The sequence below is a fragment of the Sebastes umbrosus genome, chromosome 20, assembly GCF_015220745.1.
Source record: "Sebastes umbrosus isolate fSebUmb1 chromosome 20, fSebUmb1.pri, whole genome shotgun sequence".
Classification (NCBI taxonomy): Eukaryota; Metazoa; Chordata; class Actinopteri; order Perciformes; family Sebastidae; genus Sebastes; species Sebastes umbrosus.
In genome coordinates this window covers 5,647,062-5,667,307 of record NC_051288.1, presented here as the reverse complement: position 1 = coordinate 5,667,307, position 20,246 = coordinate 5,647,062, and the positions used below count along the sequence as shown (strand labels likewise).

Below are 20,246 nucleotides of genomic sequence, written 5' to 3'. Positions count from 1 at the left end.
TTTTAGTGAGCCAGATCATTTGGCTCTGCTCACCAAGAAGAGCCGGCTCTTTCGGCTCCCAAACGACTCTTCATTTTACCACTTCTGCCTTTTTATAATTCAGCCAAATTTAGCGCTGTTTTGACCTATGATTAGTATGTGTGCACATATGCTACTTAAATGATTCAATATAATTACACTAAACCTTATAATTTCTAGAATACCATAATTTTCCATGCTGCTTCGTTTCCGACTGTCACTCATCTTGTCTGCTATTCGCGCACCGCACTCCTCTCTCTCTCTCCTCCTCTCCCTCCTATCTGTACCTGTAGACCGTCAGCCCGTCGTTCACCCCTGCCCTCCTCCCTCCCCCCCTTGCTTGATGGTATGATCATTGTCTGTCATCACCTGAATGATCGCACGGACGTCATTAACACAACATTCAGTCACAGTCAGTGCATGGAGTGCCCGTGGCGCAGAGAAGATCCGTCCTATCATTCTGCCTTGAATTAAAGGGACTGTTTGTAACTTCTTACACGTATAAATCAGCCGGGTCGGTTTCCCATGCGCGCTCGCATATGCTCGCTCGCGTGTGGCCGGAGTCACTTCTGTGCTCTTCTCCGCTGCCTGCTTGCCTTCACTCACACACCGCGCGCGTTCTCGCTGTCTCGCTCCACCTCTACATGTGCATGCGCGGACATTACACACTGCAGAAGACTTCGTAGCTCTGAAAATATCTAGTGAATGTACAGTGGACGTTTGTGCAGAATTAACTGCTGGAGCTCCTCCAGACCAACAGAGGTTTCCCTTGTCTTGTGAGGTGACGGAGTTCTGCAGCGAGAAACGTTATCGTCTCCGACCGGGTGCCGGTGTCTCGGGACACCGGAAGGGAGGCTGGAGCAGGAAAAGCCAACACTAGGATCAGCGGTGATTCATGGAGAGACCTCCGTCTGGTCAGCTAACATTACTGCCAAGCAGGTGAAATATAGAGCGATATTATGGTTTTAGCTGACGTGTGTTGCCTCACTGTTTTGATCAATGCTCGTTCATGTCTGTGTAAAGCGAGCACAAGCGCGAGCCCGACGCTGACTTTGGTTGACTTAACGGCCACATGTGTCGCTGTTAACAAGCATTTCTGATTCTTACAAACAGTCCCTTTAAAAGAGCCGGCTCTTATTGTTCACTTAAAAGAGCCGGCTCGTTCGCGACGACACATCACTACTGCCTGCGTGCTGACGCGCATGCGTAAGAAAGTTCGGCGGCGCTAGCTCGAGCTCCGCAGCTACTAGTCACCTTTCACCAGCAGAGAGAGAGAAGTCACGTCTGAGGGGATTTAAAGAGACAAACAAGAGCTGGAGACAGCGACAAAGAACTGAAGTGGTCCACCGAGGTCTGCGGGAGACTCTAACTATCTGCTCTAACTCTAACTAACTCAACGTGAAGGGAAACGGTCACGAGTGAGCGAAAGTTAGTGTTTACTGATGTTGTTGCTAGCTACCTAGCTGGTTGGCCTGTTAGCTTGTTAGCGAGGAAGCTGCTGCGCTGTCTGGACTGCTGGACTTCACCAGTTAGCCCAACTTAACAGACACGTTAGATACCTGACATGCTGCTGGATACATCTTAACGTTTATACACGGTTTGGTAGATGTTGAGGTGGATTTGACAAACTCTTTAGTGCTGACCACGAGCTGTGAATTTAGTGGGGTCGTGTCACACACAAACAGCATAAAGAGAGAAAACGCACATTATTAAGTCACGATCGTCTACAAACACGGATGACCTATAGGCTGGCCACATTGGACCTGCGACCCGTCCTCCTCCTCATCGGACTCAGTTCTTCGTCCGTGATGATGGGCCCCCTCCTCTTCAGCTAGTCCGACGCCTGGAAACAATCTGCAGCCCTCTGAACACCATGGGAGGATGTGTGGGGAGATACTGGGAAGGCTGGGAGGACACACAGAGCCGAGGCTCGTCCAGGAACGGTGGACGAGGAGGTAAGACTACAGTACAGTGTGTGGTTAAATGTGATTCATGATACAAGTTATTCTTGCAAACACCACTACTTATACCTTCCACGTAATGTATTTTTATCCAAAGTGAAGGCATTGTAAAGTCATGCTGGTTTACTGTCCAGTTATATGCAAGTATAATAAGTATATACACACCCACCACTACACATTAAAGGGGAACACCACCTAAATTAAGACTTCTAATATGTTATTTCTATGGCCTAAAAAGGTTCAATCAATATTTGTGAACATGAGCTACTCTCTCTCAAATATTTTGAAGAAATATAATAAAACTATTTCAGTCTAAAATATTGACTGGCCTTTAAAAAAATCAACCAATATCAGTCAAACCCCAGTGTCTATATTATAATTATAGTCAAGACTGCCTTCTTAAGAATTATACATTTTATATAAAGGTATATATGTAGATGACCTAAATATAAAAGTCTATAAAGCTGTGATATTTGTTGGTAAGTTTCCTTAAAGGAGAACATCACCTAAATTAAGAATTCCAGTATATTATTTCCATGGCCTAGGAAAGCTCAATCAATATTTGAGAAGTAAGTTTCAAACTTGTGATGTCACATGGTATAAAGTCTGGAGCTGCTCCATAGACAATGAATGGGAGACTGGGGACACCCAAGTGAGCTTTATTCTATTGTAGTGTTGTCAGTAATGAAACAGAAAATGTACCCATATACTCACAACATTCCCCTGGGTGCTCTCAGTGTCATCTATAACATTTCTCCCTATTCATTGTCTATGGAGTGGTTCCACACTTTATACATGATGACATCACAAGTTTGAGTTTTAGCACTGTAGTTTTTGGATTTGGGAGAAAGATGTTCATGCACACTAATATTTTTTGGACTGTCTTAGACCATAGGAATAACATGTATGAATATTGAAAATGGGCGTAGTTCCCCTTTAAAGTGCACAAAATGCACAAAACACCACTAGAGGTGGTTGAGACTCACTGTATCCAGGTGTATTTCACTCCTGCATCGGATTCAAAAGCATCTCAAGTGACCACTCGTGATTGGGTTTCACCTCCTCCCTCGCCTTTGTTTTTCTGAGGGGAAACTGACTGCTGCTGGTACATCAACCTGGGTGGTCTCTCTCAATGGTCAGGGATTCATTTGCATTCACAACGCACTAAATGGACATAGACGAGAGTCTGGAAACACATTCTTAGTTGTAAGTGCAATGCAGTTACTCCTGTATGTCTAGATTCAGCTCACATGTAAAGACCAGTGCAGAGTGTGTGTTTGTCCCCTCTGCAGGGCAAGTTTGTGCTGCTTGGAGAAAGTTGCTTTCTTGTTTTTGTCAGTACACAGAAAGTGGTGCAACTCTGTTGTGCTGTAAATGAGCACTTAGACAAACTGCACTATCCCAGAGCCACTCTCAACAGTGATTACAGCCAAATTCACCCACATTACTACACCTACGTTTGACTGTCATTGCACATATAACAAGGCCGACAATTTTCCCACCCAACAATTTCAGGCCTTGCTCTTAATCCGCCAAGCTTGTTAGGCCAACTGCTATCTTCAAAGTGGTAGCCCTGTGAACACCATATTACACTGAAGTTTGTCCAAGCAGGAGGTTGTTGTTACTGTAAATGGCAACACTGAACTGAAGCGGAGGTTGCATTCAATCTGGAAGTTGCTGATATGCCGATTATTCACCTCAGGGAGGTCATGTCCATTAGTTACTCACCTTCCCGGAAGATAACATTCTTCTAAAGATAAACACTGGCGAGCCGCCACGTTTTGTTCTCTTACACTTTGATAGTGACAGATGGAATTTGGATTGCTGCTTCAGCACTTAGCGAGAGTAAATGTTATATTTACAACCAGACTAAACTGAATGACGCAGGCGCCGCACGGCCGAATTGGCAGACATTCTTAATTTCTGCATAGTTTTGACCCCAGACAACAATGTCAATGCTATTTAACATGGGTTTTTATGATATGTGGTGTGACACATGAACAAGCTTTCTGTTAATTGGATTATTGGAGGCTTTACAGACATGCAGGTTTATGAATGTTGTTTTAATAAACTTAACTCACTTAGGATGGGAAACTTCCGAGATGTCGTAAAATCTTTGCTGAGGCCAATAAGTTGCTCAATTGTCTCAGACACTCCAGCAATTAAAGCAAATACAATAGATATTATTTTACTCAAAAGTAAAATGGCATAGAGCTTCAAAGATTAATTGATTATGTCAACTAAATCGCCAACTGATTTGATTATCAACTAATCGGTTTGAGTCATTTAAAAAAAAAAAGAAGTAAAAACTCTCTGATTCCAGCTTGAATGTGAATATTTTCTGGTTCCTTTACTCCTCTATGACCAGCCTGTTCGCACACAATAAACACTGGACTTTTTACAAGGAGACCGGTGTTCGAGACCGTTGTTGACCAGTGATTTGTAAGTTACGTCAGTGACGTTTATGACGTGTTTTCTGTAGTTGTGTTGCGTTGTTTCCATACATATTTTACTTAGATTACTTACTTATTTTAAGCCAAACCATGATGTTCTTCTTGCCCTAACTAAGTGGTTTAGTTGGTTGAACCTAAGTTAGTGTTTTTTTTGCCTAAACCTAACTGCGGACGTTTGCGTGGCGTACAAATGGCACGCAAAAAGGCTAAAATGTGTATTGTGACTCACGGAATGTCCGTGTAATGTCGTGGTATTTATTCGCCTTCCCGCGTGACCGGGTTGCTATGACAGTAAACTGAATATCTTTGAGTTCTGGGAAAAACAAGACATTTGAGGACGTCATCTTGGGCTTTGGGAAACACTGATCAACAGTTTTCTCCATTTTCTGACATTTCATAGACCAAACAACTAATCGATTAATCAAGAAAATAATCGACAGATAAATCGTCAATGAAAATAATCATTAGTTGCAGCCCTAAAATGTTTGGAAGTGATTTAGTTCAGCTCGTTGTATCACTGTCCCATTCAGCATATCTGGAGCAATGAAGTTCCTTTTAAAGTGACTGTTTGAAGTGTCTGTTTTTCATTTGGATGCAGGTTCTGTGTCCTCCAACTTTACTAATGGAAAGTTTTTCAGTCAGTCTTTCTCCAACAGGAATGTTCTCCAGTTTACATCAGAAAGACGGGACGTTTTTAAGAATGATTCCAGCTTTGTGCACTAGTATCGGGGACTTTTTTTTTTTTACCCCTTTCCCACGTGGCTGTATTCCAAAATGAACATCTGATATAGATTTTTAACGCAGAATATGACCTTCAAAATAATTTGTCTTTCTTTGTTTCCTGCCAAAGTGGCCGATGGATAGACTATTTAAAGTTAAAGGCTTCACAGCCAAGGTTCCCCGGGCTTTGGCAATGGTTCGTGGTAATTTCCCACCCTGATCAGTATCAACAGACACTCCCTACTAGACCAGGCTTCCATCAAAAAGAACAAGTCACATCATGTCCCGCTGCATCATTGACTGGTTTCTCTAACGGGACTGAATCTAGTCTGCTCGACACTCCCTCATACAGACAGACAGCCATGGGAGAGGAAGAGGTCAAATACAATAGAAGGCTCATGTTGGATCTCTCCATTTCTTTTCACATTTGTTAATTGATTTCAGTTCTCCCCAATCAGTTAATGTATTGTCCTTGGTCCTGTTATTTGTGTTGTATTGTAATGTACAGGTCCTGCCTCTGCGTCACATCCCCCGAGGGATAATTTGCATCCCCGGGGCAGGAATATACTCCGGTAGAACCGGGTTGGACAACATATCCACTATGTCTAAAAAGCTTGCTGGTTAATAAACGTTGACAGAAAATAAAATATTGCATTTACATGTAGCACTTTTTATGGTTTTCCTAGTCTTCTACGACAGTAAACTTAGTATCTTTACATTTTGGTCTGTTGGTTGCAAAAAAACAGACATTTTGAGACATCACCACTAAGTTTTTTCGAGCTAGTATTGTAGCATTAAACACCAAAAAAAGGCCAATATATGAGCCAATATTAGCTTATTGCAACTATATTGGTTGAGTGTAAATGTTGGCCATTAAGTAACATTTCATGGGCTTACAGAAACACCAAAGATATCTTTAAAGTCATTATAAATAGGGAACCGATACTTTGGTACCAAGTCGATGCTAATATTCTGAAAACTTGACGGTACTCGTTTTTCTACAGTACTGCAGGTACCGTCCAGGCTTGAGACTAACAGCGTCCCAGGTGATGCACCATATGTTTTCCCTGAATTAGAGGTCTACCAGGCTCTGGTAGGGTCAGTGGTAAACAGCTGTTTGTGAAATATTTTGTTCTGTCTTTTCAGAAATCAGTGACATGAGAAATTTCTGCTGAGAATGTTTTCCAAAAGTAACCCTATGGATGCTACACATGACTCTGTCAAGGTACTAACTGGAGGCTGACTTTATCTGTAGTTGCAGAAAGCTGAATGCAGCGTTGTGGTGATAAGATAAACCAGCTGCAAGGATGTGTGTATTTGACTGCACGCTGGAGTGTATGTGTTTGTGTGCCCTGAGGAAATACAGTCATACATGGATCCAGTCTGTGTCCAGTTAAAGAGTGCACTTCCCCTCCTCCTCTCCGCTGTTGATCTGCTCCAATTCACTGATGTCTGCCTTTTAAAGAGGAACACAGAAAACACCCCACATTCATTACTTGCCTCATGTCAGGGGAATGTGAGAGGCTGTTAAATATCTCTGCAGGGCCAAAGCAGCAATACGTGTCGAACATACAGTACTTTTCCCAGAAGCAGGTAATCCTTTAACAGCCACCTACGGTTGTTGTTGGGTGTGTTGTTTGGTTTGTAACCTGACGTACAGCACAGGGACGCCTTACGATCCTCGTGCTTTGTTTATGACGTATTTCATTAACACTCGCAACACGCTTCACTCTATAGCCTCATCACGTGGCACCTGTTTTTTATGAGCCCAGCTGGATGAAAACACCCTGATGTTGCTTCACGCGTCTGTAATGCATTGCTTCATCATGTCTCTGTTTTCCTGTGCTTCGGTTGGATTTGATACAGGAAGGCGATTCATTGACTCATTCCTATTGTTATTGCGTGCTTTTTATACACACATTCCACAAAAGCACGCTTATTATTTCCTTCAAAGATAAAAACCTTTTTTAAATTGTATATCTATCACTTGGAAGGTGGTTTTAGTCAGTATTTTCTTTTGTATAGCTTACTTTTTACTCTCTTCAAGGAATCCCAATTGCATTTTCAGGACACTGAAAATACAGAACAGATGCATTTCAAGTCTAAAAAAAATCAGACATCCTTCACCCACCCCTCTTCTGATGATTTTTTGTCAAGCTTAGAAGTCCTTAGCTGTCCAACATCTGCTTGTGCTAACTGTTTTAACATGTAGACTTTTCAGAAAATATCACCTGTCTTGTTGACCCAATGTGTCGCTAAGAGATAACCGTTCTGTGTCAGTCCTCCTCTTAGGAAAGGGAGTCATTAAAACACGACAGTTGAAATCACAGAGTGGCTGACAGTACGTCACTATGACATTATTCAGCCAATTTTAATGATATCTCAACAGAGGTGACTGCCATACGCAATATGTAATTTGCAAGACATTTATTCACACCACATAATGGTATGTGTTAGTAAAGAGAGAAAGAAAAATGTGCTTATTCATGCTCCGTAATAAACGCACCTAACCTCAAATGTATTACTTACATAGATACATACATAGCAAAACAAACAAGCGCACCATTACTTAAAGGAATAGTTCGACATCTTGGTAAATGTGGTTGTGGATCAGAAGATCGATACCACTCAAGTTCAAATAAGGGCTGTCAGTCGAAAAAATATTTAATCGCGATTAATTGCAAATTTTTTATCTGTTCAAAATGTACCTTAAAGGGAGATTTGTCCAGTGTTTAATACTCTTATCAACATGGGAGTGGACAAATATGCTGCTTTATGCAAATGTATGTATATATTTATTATTGGAAAACAATTAACAACACAGAACAATGACAAATAATGTCCAGAAACCCTCACAGGTACTGCATTTAGCATAAAAATATGCTCAAATCATAACATGGCAAACTGCACCCCAAAAGACAACAACAGCTGTCAGTGTGTCAGTGTGCTGACTTGACTATGACTTGCCCCAAACTTTATGTGATTATCATTAAGTGGGCATGTCTGTAAAGGGGAGACTTGTGGGTACCCAATGGAACCCATTTTCATTCACATATCTTGAGGTCAGAGGTCAAGGGAACCCTTTGACAATGACCATGTCAGTTTTTCCTTGCCAAAATTTAGCAGAAAGTTTGGAGCGTTATATAGCCTCCTTCTCGACAAGCTAGTATGACATGGTTGGTACCAATGGATTCCTTAGATTTTGTTTCATATGATATCAGTATCTTCACTCTAGCTTTAAAACCCGCTACAACTTCCGAAATATCGATTAAGTTAATGTGTTGAAATGATTTTGCGTTAACGCGTTGTTAACGTTATTAATGCAAAATAACGTTACTTACGCAGCATGCATATAAAAAAAAAATATCTTTATGGATCCCTTGAGCTTATCATTATTTATTTTTTTTACAATTGTGAGCAAGATGCATACTGAGCAGGCAGAAGATTTTTGAAAAATCAACTTGTCAGTGCTCTCCGGTGGACAAACTGTGTAACGGAGGCACTGTTTTTAAATGACCGAAAAGCTTCCCGTTTGACAAGAGGGTGAATATTGGTATATTTTAGGGGTTTTCAAAGTCACACAATGCGGGGCTCCCTTCAGACAAAATGGAGACGACTCCACCCTCCCCCTCCCAAACACACACACACCACCTCCCTCCTCCTCCCTAAACAGGAAGTATCATTTTGCCATGGGGTCAGTGAGTTTGCTGGCTACAACTTGAGCCATGTTTTATTATTTTTTTTTTACTATATTTACATTTTGGCAAATTAGCTGCATTAAAAGTTTGCAGAATTAGCTATTAACAGTTCCTGTTTGCAATGTACCCATGGATGTACTCATACGATTTATACTGTATTACGGTTAAGAGCTACAATGATTCATCGATTAGTCGATTGACAGAAAATGAAAATCTATTGTGATAATTCATTGTTTAAATTAGACATGTTCCGATGCCATTTTTTTTCCTTCCCGATACTGATTCGGATACCTGAACTTGCGTGATAAAAAAATATAAACTTGTAGTTATTATTTAACAGCTGTTTACTACTGACCATGTAAAGATGGGATATGATTCCTATCTTTGTTGTATGGCCTGGCTCAGTATAAACTCTTTGTAAAACATGAACAAATACATACAGAGAATGAATGCAATAGAACTTGGCAACACTAGTGGCTCCCCCGCCAAACAGAAGCCTTACATACTGAACATATTGCTGTTTCAAGCCTTTGATGATAGGACAGTTTAGAAAGGGGGCGACATACTGAAATGGCCGCAGGTCGGATTTGAACCCGGGCCGCCGTGGTTAGGACTATATATGATATATGGGCGCCCGCTCTACCAAATTAGCTATTGGGGCGCCCCATATTGCTGTTTTACTTGTTGGATTTTCCACTGTGAAATATTTCCAAATGGCTGACATTTTTCTTGCTCTGACTACCGTTACCATTACACTCTCCACTAGCACCGCACTGTTCTTGTTTGCTATCATCACGTGACAAAATACCTTCCGATACTGTTATCGGTATCGGAACAACTCTTGTTTAAGTAAACTTTCAAACAAGAAAGTCCAACATTTAATGGCTCCAGCCAAATGCCTTATAATACAGCAAACTGAAAATCCTAGTTTTTTGGATTGTTGTTTGGACAAAACAAGACATTTGATGATGTCACCTTGGACATTCTTTTTTTTACTATTTTCTGATTTTTTACAGAGCAGACGATTAATACCGTAAACAAGAAAAACACATAACAGTCAGTTGCATGCCTTACTGTTTGAAAAGCTCAGGTATAGTTTGTGTGTTTTGTCCCTGAGAACTGGAATAACATGAAAATATCAGCACCTCAGCTATATTGTATGTGTACCGTTGTGTCTTATGTTGCACTATGGACCACATTAGGATAAATATTGTCTTCTACACAGACACCACATGTCCATAACCACTTTGGCTGAGTGGTATTGAGGAAGCCCCTTTGCCTCACTTGGGATTCACTCGTCTCCAAGAAGTGCTAATCCTACACCACCCCGTGTCCTCCAAATTACTCCTCCTAAGCCGACTGCACTATAAATAATTTGTTTGAAAGAAATGCAACCTCTTGGATGTGTGCTGTCTCCTTCATACTCCTCTTCGTTTTCCATCCCTCCGCTCACATCTCCGCCTCTCGGGCATTTGGAAACATAAGCTTAGGCTGGTTTGGAACCTGTTTTTGACAACATAACCTGAAGTGACAGGCAGTTAGCAACCATTTAAACATTTTTTACTATTTACTAAAGATCTACTGTTGCAGCACACGACTTCACTACAGCCTATTCTGTTCAAGTACTACCCATGCAATATACTCAGGCAATTGCAGGCAATAGTATGGTAAATTGTGGTGTCTTTTGCAGTAAGTTAACCATATCTTGCAGAATCTAGTAAATGTTAAGGTGTTTAACTACTACATGGTGATCAGAAATGTTACAGTAGTTCCTGATGCTAGCGTCTTTGGGTGTGACCCTCAGGCCTCCACTAATGTAAGTGCTCTCCTGGCCTACAGTAGGTGTGCGTTGTGTTAATATTAAATGGTGGGAACACAGGTAGGGTTACTGGACAGATATAGGCTACACATGCTTCATGCATATTGCAAACCCTGAATGACCTCCTAATTTTAGATGGGGATGACGAAGCGTGGTGGGGCGGGGTGGGATGTTCTCCGTCTCTGGTGACGGCCAGTGTTTCTCTCTGCTGTCAGCTCTGTTTATGACGATATTAATTACTTGGGAACATCATGTTATTCATTAGTCAGTCTGCCTGTTCTTTGCATTATGTGGTGAACATTTACACATGGTTACGAAATTCATTTAGATCATCAGTGGTACTGAAAAACCGGACTGTACTGTTTTTCTACGCAATCTGAGTGTAAAGGCACAGTCTGTCCCTCAAGACGATCCAGGAGACGGGGACTGTACCACATTTGTTGTGAACTGTTTCAAACCAAAATAAATCCCAAATCGTTTCACTACCTTTACCGATATGTCCCTCACTTTTCCTCCCACAGGACGTAACGAGCCTCTGAAGAAAGACCGTCCCAAGTGGAAGAGCGACTATCCGATGACAGAGGGCCAGCTGCGGAGCAAGCGGGACGAGTTCTGGGACACAGCGCCAGCCTTCGAGGGCCGCAAGGAGATCTGGGATGCCCTGAAAGCTGCGGCCGTGGCCCTGGAGTGTAACGACCACGAGCTGGCCCAGGCTATAGTGGACGGAGCCAGTATCACACTGCCACATGGTGAGGACAGAAAACACATTCACACTCCTGCTCATATCTGAAATGTCTAGGAAAATACACTTGCACACACAAAGTCAGTGAAACAACTTGTCCTGTTTTCTTCGACACCCCTCTCTAGGTACTCTCGCAGAGTGTTACGACGAACTCGGGAACCGCTACCAGCTGCCCGTCTACTGCCTGGTTCCACCCGTCAACCTCATCTCAGAGCGCAGTGACGACGACCCGAGCGATAGCCCCGAACCCCCTGTAGCACCCAAGAAGGAATTCCAGCTCAAGGTACTGTGACAGGCATCCCTAAAAGACTTGCTTGGTTGTTTTTCTCATTGAAAGGGCCAATATTAGTTTTTTTACACACAATAACACAAACAAACTAACCGATCGATGCAGCAGTAGACCAGCAACTCCCGCGTTCTGCATGTTAAAATGGCTGTTTTTGACGAGGTAAAGCTGTGAAAATATTCTAAATATAGCGTACACTTAAACTGATATTGATTTTTTTATTATTATTATTTGTTTTTCTGCTGCTCCCGTCCGCAGCCACTTTACCTCACCATCAGACAGCCCTTTCTGACGGGGAACTGAAGCCATTATATTGCTCTCTTCAAAGCCACCAGACTACATTCACAAAAGTAGTAATTTTACCTTGCAGAACATGGGAGGATACATACAACCCCACTTCAGAAAATCTAAACTAACCCTTTTAGTTATTACCAAACTTAGCACAGCTAACGTTGACTCAGCTAGTGCTAGCGTTCACATTATTCGATTACACTGACCCGCCCTTTAATTGGGAGTTGAGTGACTTATTTTTGTATTATCTTTGCCCACACTTCCAACAAATGCAATATATTTGTTGAAATGGTCATTGACATGTTTATTAAAGGTAACCCACCAACTATACTCTGTTTTAGCTGTCATTTACGTCTCTGTATCATCTCAGAACGCTACTAGCCAGTATAACAAGTTCCCGTCTTTGTTTATTCTGGAAAGGCAAATTCCACCTGTGTCTGTGTCTCTTTTGGCCGAGGTTAATTTTCCTACTTCCTGTCCGCCGCAGGTACGACTGTCCACGGGCACGGACCTGCGCCTCAGCGCCAGCATGGCCGACACCATAGGGCTCCTGAAGAAGCAGCTGCAGGCCCAGGAGGACATCGACGCCAACCACCAGCGCTGGTTCTTCTCCGGGAAGCTGCTCACGGACAAGACGCGGCTGCAGGACACTAAGATCCAGAAGGACTTTGTCATCCAGGTCATCGTCAACCCGCAGGCCCTCCGAACCCTAAAGCTGTCACCCACCACCACCACCACCACCACCACGACCACCACCACCACCACTGCCTCGTCGCCTGAGTCTGAATGACCGAGGACACGGGATAGATGGTGCGGCAGACGCTTACGGACCAGAGGTGCTTCCCCCATATTGCTGGATAACTTATGCTTTTTTGAGAACAGCTACTGTAGCTGAAATAAAATCGTACTGTGGAGGAACTACTTTGGAGCAAAAACAAGAGGGAGAAACTCAAAAGTGCTGCTTTCTTTCATCTACCATGTGTCATTGTATCTTTGGGGGGGTTGTTCTTTAAGTGAATCCAGTCACCACACTAACTCTGGAGATCCTCGTCCACTTGTCTCTTTGAACCATCTTGAATTAAGAGCAGAAGTTGTCATGCAGCCTTTCAACCACATACAAAAATGTGCACATCCTGCTGCACATGCAGACTCTGCCTCTGCCGTTTTTATCTGCACTGATGCTAACTAAGTGCCAATGGAAGAAATGCAGAGGTGTTGGTTCTAAAGCACATTTCTACTTTGACGCCCGTGGACTCTGCACTGCAATCCTTTTTTTCCCCCAGAGAGGCAGAGAGTGAGATACTGAACATTTACTTCTTTCTTTTCTCCTTCTTTCTTTTATTGAGGAAATAATGTAAACTGAGCTTTTTTGCACATTTTGAAGATTATTACTTTACTTTTGTGGTAGTTTGTGTGCCTTCTACAAGACGAAACAAAAAAAGGGGTTAATGTTCAGAAAGACGCTAGTTTTACCGCTAGGCTACGCCTTCTGTATTTTTTTAGATTCAGGAACTCTTAGATCAATCCAAGCTATGACTGCTGCCTTTTTTAATGATTTCATTAATCTTGCAGACAAAACATTTGGTGTGTGGGTGCTGGCGGGTGTGTGTTTGTGTGTGTGTTGGGCAAAAGGAATATGTATTTGGCCCTTGTGAAACATTTCAGTTTAACGTAGCTGACAGAGACGAGACTGTTTCCCTGGTCATAGCTTTGCAGTCAATCGTATCATATATTATCTAGGGAAAGAGAAATTCCCAAAAATGATGGTCTTAAAAGCTGCATTATTGACCACTTAATGACCCTCCAGACCACTAAGGGGCAGCAACACAGCCCTGTTATACTGCATCCTTTAGTTGCTTAGGGCTTGTTGTCCCTTTTCTCACCACCTGATGAATGTAAATCCAGTATTCATTCGCCTTTAATGCTCGATGCGGTCCAATAACATCAAAATGATCTGTCACATTTGTTCGCTCGATGGTTGACTTCTTTCACCAGCATACAGACGGCGTGTGTGAGCTCGGCTGCCTACACGTTTATATATGTGGGATTGGTGAGAGCCAATAGTACTCTATATGGAGCGGTGAACCAAAACAATGAGCTGAGGGCTGCAAAGAACGGCCGGTTCAGGTGTTGATTTTCAGTGGAACCCGCAGTACTATTACTAGTACTACTTTTTTTTTTTTGTTTTAGTGTTAATATCAAAAATATTGTTCAAAGGTCCAGTGTGTAGGATTTAGGGGGATTAATTAATTAATTAATCATTTGGTCTATAAAATAATAATAAATAAATAATAAAATGTCAGAAAATAGTGAGATATGTCAATCCCAGTTTCTCAAAGTCCAAGGTGATGTATTTAACGGTTTGTTTTATCAGTCCAAAACCCAAAGATATAACATTTTTCTGCCATTTTTGCATGAAAAATCACTTTAACGATTAATCGATTATCAATAGTTGGCGATTATTTGTCTGTTGATCAACTAGTCGACTTAATGTTGCAGCTCTACCTGAAACTAAGAATCGTTGTTTTCGTTAGCTTGGAATGAGCCCTTCATATCTACATAGAGAGCGGGTCCTCTTCACGGAGTCCGCCATGTTTCTACAGTAGCCCGGACAAACCAAACACTGACTCTAGAGAGAGCCTTTTGCGTTATCTGAAGGCCACCGTAGTTCTGCGACACGCTTAGAAAAGAAATCAGCGCAGGGGGTATTCAGTTGGTTGCAATCTGCAATCTCGCCACTAGATGCCACTAAATCCCACACACTACTCCTTTAAAGGGACACTCCACCAAGTTAGACATGATTTGATTTGAAAATGTTAAAAGTAGCATCATTTTTTCTGTATTTCACAATAATGCATCATTTCACTTATGTTACTTTTCAGTTGACAGCATACTGTGACCTCTGTACCACTGCATTAGACTTTTTGTTTTGTCTGGAGGGCAAAGGGAGAGCTTGTAACCACTCTTCAAACATTTTGTGACTGTTCGCTTGCCTGAGCAGAAACATTGAAATGGAACAACTTTTATCGTTTTTAAAAATAGCTGTCAGGTGAGTTCTTCAGGTAGGGAAGTGGCTCAGTGGGACATATGATAGATAAAATAAAAGATAAAGATTAACCTCTTACAAGTCATAAACATGCAGTGTTTGAACAAGCCATTTTGCCTGTTTCTCAGTTAGACGCTGAGCAGTGCCTGCCTTTAGCCTGTATATAGACTCTGATCATTGTTGTACAGCAAAGATAATTGTTTGAAATTGTTCATCCAGCTTTGTCACCAACCACAGTGGAGGACAGAGGACAGAAACATGTCAGCCGCAGACTAAATTGCCTTGAATTTATGCTGGCAGCTCCCTGCTGGAGTCCCCATTAGGCCTGACAGTCTGCGTGGTAAAAACATTGTGGCTACATTCACACTGCAGCTCAAATTGCACAGTTTAGATATTCCCCCACATCACATGTGACATATCAGATTTTTGTCTGAGCACTGTGAACATCAGACAAATCCCACAGCTGGTGGTGCATTTGGTTTCCTGCTCCCATGGATCATATGTAAGAAATCATATCCAGCAGCATGCTCGAGACATTTATCTGAACTCTAAAATGAATCTGAGACATTTGTGATATGTTTGACTACATTTCTGAGCAGTGTAAAGCAGCGTGACCCCCAACAGATCACAATTTCCCCCCGTTTCAAACTTTTGGTCATTTAAGTTTTGAAATTTCAAAGATCCAGATAGAAAATTCAAGTGTCCAGGGTTTCCAATCTGAACTTGACTCATGTGACTGACATAATGTAACCTGATGGGACGGAGGTTTGATCGGTTCCAGTCAGGCTTGACTGCTTATCTTTGGTAGCCTGAATGCTCCAGTTTCAACTTTTCATCTTGAATTTTGTTGCTTGTCTGAAACCAACTTGAAAAACTTGAATTTTGAGCTGAATTTTAAGATCTGCAAAATGACTGAATTTGAAAAACTTGTTTGTTTTATAAATATTGGACACTTGAATTTTATGTCTATCGACCTTTAGAGTGGTGCAGTGATGACGTATTTTTGTAGGCCAACCAGGAAGTTAGCATCGCCCGGGTTCCCTCAACAAAAAGCCAATGGGATTTTTCCATTGGGTTTTGGATTATTGCGGAAAATAAGCGCTGTGGAAAACACACTTTTATGATACTTACACGTTTTGTTCAGCAAGATAATCTTCACAAATGAACACCACTTTTTTTTTAAGTGTAAATTCAATCACCAGAAGTAAAAAGCATACATTAGCCTATAAATATACTACACCACGGTCGCATGAGCGCGAGAATACAAAACGAGACTAACGGCGGACGAGACGATTTGATGACGTTTAGTAGTCTCATTTAGCCACTTGTTAGCAACCGCTTTTTTTTTTTTTTTTTTTTTTAAAGTTATTTTTTTGGGGGCATTTTCCATTTTTATTGACAGGACAGTGGATAGAGAGAGAGTGGATGCGGAAAGGGCCACAGGCCGGATTTGAACCCGGGCCGCCGCGGTCAGGACCAAGCCTTAATACATGGACGCCCGCTCTACCAACTGAGCTAACCCAGGCGCCCTCAACCGCCTTTTTTAAGACACGTAAAGGGTTCAAAATTCACGAGTGGGATATTTACCGAGGTATTTTATATCGTAGAACAAAATTTCTTTAGCATGTGTTAACCACAGACCTTATTTCAGACATCTAACTAAAAACCCATTCAAAAAACTTCCAGACAAGGGAACCGAAGTGCTAAAATGCTAACTCATTTCCGGGTTTTAGGACTCATTCCTGCACCACTCTATTTGTGAACCTTTTTAAAACAAAAATCAAGCTTTTGAAATTGCACAACTTGAAGGTACCTACTAGAAATGTCAAAGAGGGGACTTCGAACGACATGTATTCCATCCCAAAGAGTAGCTAAGATACAAAAATCTCTACTCTGCTTCTTTGCATGACTGTCACTTCCAGGTCATGTTAGTATCAGATTTGGGTTACATCCCAGAATAAATAATCAGGGCTGAGAATCGAGACCTGCTCTGTGAATGTATCCTGTACTGTCCTCGTTGTGGTAGAATTCTCAAAGTTTAGGTTGCATCCGAAATTCCATTCTAACATGCTATTTAGTACGCTAAAACCGTATGTGAGATATTTCAGTATGTCCGAAACCTTAGAATGAAACCAATAGTATGCAAATTGCATACTATATCCAGTGAAATATTACAGTATGCAATGCTGGACACTACGGCGGCATAAATATCCCACAATGCAATGCAGAAGTGACAACAACGTTCATAACAGACGTTGACCGAAAGCTCTGTAACGTCAATAACGCTTCAATTTAAGTATAAAACATTTCCCTTTGCTAGGCGTGATATATATTTTAAATTACTTCAGACTTTGATTCTCAGAAACTTGTTTTGGAGGATTGCACAGGTTACCATGGTTACACGTTTCCAACCGGCAAGGAGGCTCTCAGGAAGTGACGATGTAAATTACTGCTCAGTGCGTCCGAAGACATACACACTACTGTTTGTTCACACAAGAGTATGTTGAACGATAGTACAGATATTGGGTATGTAGTGCATAGTATGTGATTTCGGACGCAGCCTTAGTGTTTTCTGTTTTTCCTCTAGTCTGTAGCTTGAAGTGCATTGTTTTCATGCATCGCTCCAAAGCAGTATGATCATGGAGGGGTTCAAATTAAACCGAGCCGCAGCTCACCACATCAAGAAAATGTTTTATTTTAGATACATTTTGTGTCTCTTTTCTATCCAGTTTCAGCCTTGAAGCTCATCACAATCACCCTTTTTTGTAATTTTCAGCCCTTTTTTTTTTTGCTTTCCTTTTACCAATGGTTCTTCTGGGGATATTTCTTAAATCATTGTACGCGAACTTGAATAAGCCTTTTTCTCTGTATGTGCAATACAATAGACCTCATATAATTTTGTTCCTTTGACTCTACAGATTTCATAGAGCACCAGCTAACGAGTATTGTTATGGAAATGTCAATCTCCAGGCACAAGCCTGCTATAATCTGATGTCAGATAATCAGCTGTCGACTGTTTTCAGATGTTCATGTTTGTCACTTTTGAAATGTATTCCGAGCTGTTGTCTTCAGACGGGCTCTCGTCTTTCACGGAGTAAATATCTAAACATTAAAAATACCTACACAACTTTTTCTCGCCCCAGTTGTCCGTTTAGCTTTCTGCCGTACGCGTCTCAGCTGTGAAGGTTATGGTGTCATTGAGCCTCGGGGAGGGGACGAGCTCTGTTGACATCTTTATCGATGGCGTCTCCTGTTACAGCGTCCTCGCTGAAGTGAGCTATGGTTGGTGTTTGTCCTCATGTCACTCTCTGTCCCTATGAGTGCCCTATATGTAACAGTTGTCGTTTGCTGTTTGTAAACACACTGCATTCAAAGTTGGCCACACTTCCAAAGCTCTACAAGCCGAGAGGGAGAGAGAGAGAGCAGCGATGGTGGAGCGAGCTGTAGAGTGACTGAAGAGAGAGAACGGCGTTAGTGAGAGCAAAGCAGCAAATCGGAGAAATAAAACGTAATTTTCTGATTTGTTTCCTGGTGGTTACGTTCTAAAGCACAAATAAACACACAACTATCTCCGCATAACTCTGCGGGAAGGTGCCGAGTTACCGGATTTTGAATGAATGCAGGCTTCCTGTCTGCTGGCTGTGGTTCAATGCTGCTCTCGTAAAAAGACACACACCGAGCATAGCTGCACTCACAGCACAGAGAGGATCCGGGGGACCACGGGAATACATTACACAACCTGTTCTCATCCGTGAAACGTTTTGTATCTCCGAGCTAAAGGGGGACTTTTGGGTTGGTATCAGAAGCTGAGGGGCGTGTCAAAGCGGCGGTATTTGACTACCTGGAGGGGCTGCACACCCTGCATGCTGTTATTGGCTGGGGGTTACACCCCCACGTGGGACCCAAAGACTGGTTGCAGACGCCCAGCAGCGTCCCAAGTAAAGCAAAATAAGAAGAAAAGAGGAAATCCAAACAGAGGGCAGCAGGGTCTCTGCAGGAACAGACACCAACACACAATTCTATTGGGGCATAAGTGATGATTGAGAGGGATTATTTTTGTATCAGTCTATACATTGTTTTTTTTTGTAAATTCTTGCATATTATACCTTAAAGGAACTCTCAGTTTGTAACTCAGTTTGTAGCTAAAGAGAGATCTCTGTTTTAAAGAAGCTGGTGGTGTGTTATGTAGTGTTTTTGTGTATGTAAAAGGTCTTCAAAGTTACAAAACCCAAAGTCCATGCCAAAGGGAGTTGAGCTTTGTTTATACTCGCGCGAGACACGGTGGCGCGGGTCTCCCTAGATGGCGCGCGCACTACGAGCATGCATAAAGGTATTTATGCTCAACGCATTGTTCGTTGCAATATGCTCCAAAACGGCAGGTAAGCAAGAAGTCACTGAGTATTACCGGAAGGGAAAGTAGGCTGCCTGGCAACAGTACTAAACACCGACATACAGCCAAACATTGCATTTGTGTTCTGTAACTTACTGTCGCTTACCTCCAAGTCTAAATTACTTTCTGTCTCGGTGCGTCCTCTCGGGTCGCCACTCTTTCCATGAGACCTTTTTATTTAGCTTTTACAAAACGATCCGTCATATTTTTTCCCAGCCTGAGGCAAAAAGCCTATTCTTTCCCCAGTGTGTCGCCTACTTCTTTCCAAGTATTTAATGTCATGTTGCTGTGGTCTCTCAATGAACAGTTGTAGAGACGTCTGTACAGGCTAACCTGCTTGGCCAGTCTTCCATCGAAGGTATCCATGTTGAAACGAAAGGCGCAGCGCACGCAGTGGGCACTTAGTTAAATTCAGAGGTGCACAACCAAGCGCCGCGACAACTTGCAGAGCCTTCGCGCACCACGCAAAATCCGTGATGACGTCATTTTCTGCACGCGCCAGCTTCACTACGGCGATCATAAACTGGGCTTTACTCTCCCCCACAGAAACACTGCTCCTGAACTACCTGAAAAAACTTTCTTGAAGTCCCGCCTTTTCTTCCGTAACGTGGTGATGTCACCAAGCAACACATTTGCATAACACCTTCCCAGCGGCTAGTTTGGCATTCCCTTAAACAAAGCTAGTTAGAGCGGAGCTGGAGCGGAGTCTGAAGAGTTTGGTTCGGTGTACCAATCACAACAGAGTGGGCCAGCTGATCAATCAGAGCAGACTGGGCTTTTTTGGGGGGGGGGTGATACAAGTATGAACCTGAAAATAAGCAA

At 42.3% G+C, this 20,246-nt stretch overlaps 1 protein-coding gene and 1 long non-coding RNA gene across 2 annotated transcripts; both read left to right on the top strand.

Annotated features, from left to right (window-relative positions):
• Positions 1-1,212: 1,212 nt before the first annotated feature.
• On the top strand, positions 1,213-12,926 carry ubtd1b (ubiquitin domain containing 1b). Its single transcript, XM_037755829.1, has 4 exons — positions 1,213-1,973; positions 11,191-11,418; positions 11,537-11,694; positions 12,476-12,926. Exons 1-4 carry the CDS (start codon positions 1,892-1,894, stop codon positions 12,776-12,778), a joined length of 771 nt encoding a protein of 256 aa, XP_037611757.1. The 5' UTR covers positions 1,213-1,891; the 3' UTR covers positions 12,779-12,926.
• Positions 12,927-14,325: 1,399 nt separating this feature from the next.
• Positions 14,326-19,157, top strand: LOC119479232. The gene is made up of 2 exons (XR_005204646.1): positions 14,326-16,070; positions 18,450-19,157. It is a non-coding gene; the product is annotated as an uncharacterized LOC119479232 (long non-coding RNA).
• Positions 19,158-20,246: the final 1,089 nt, after the last annotated feature.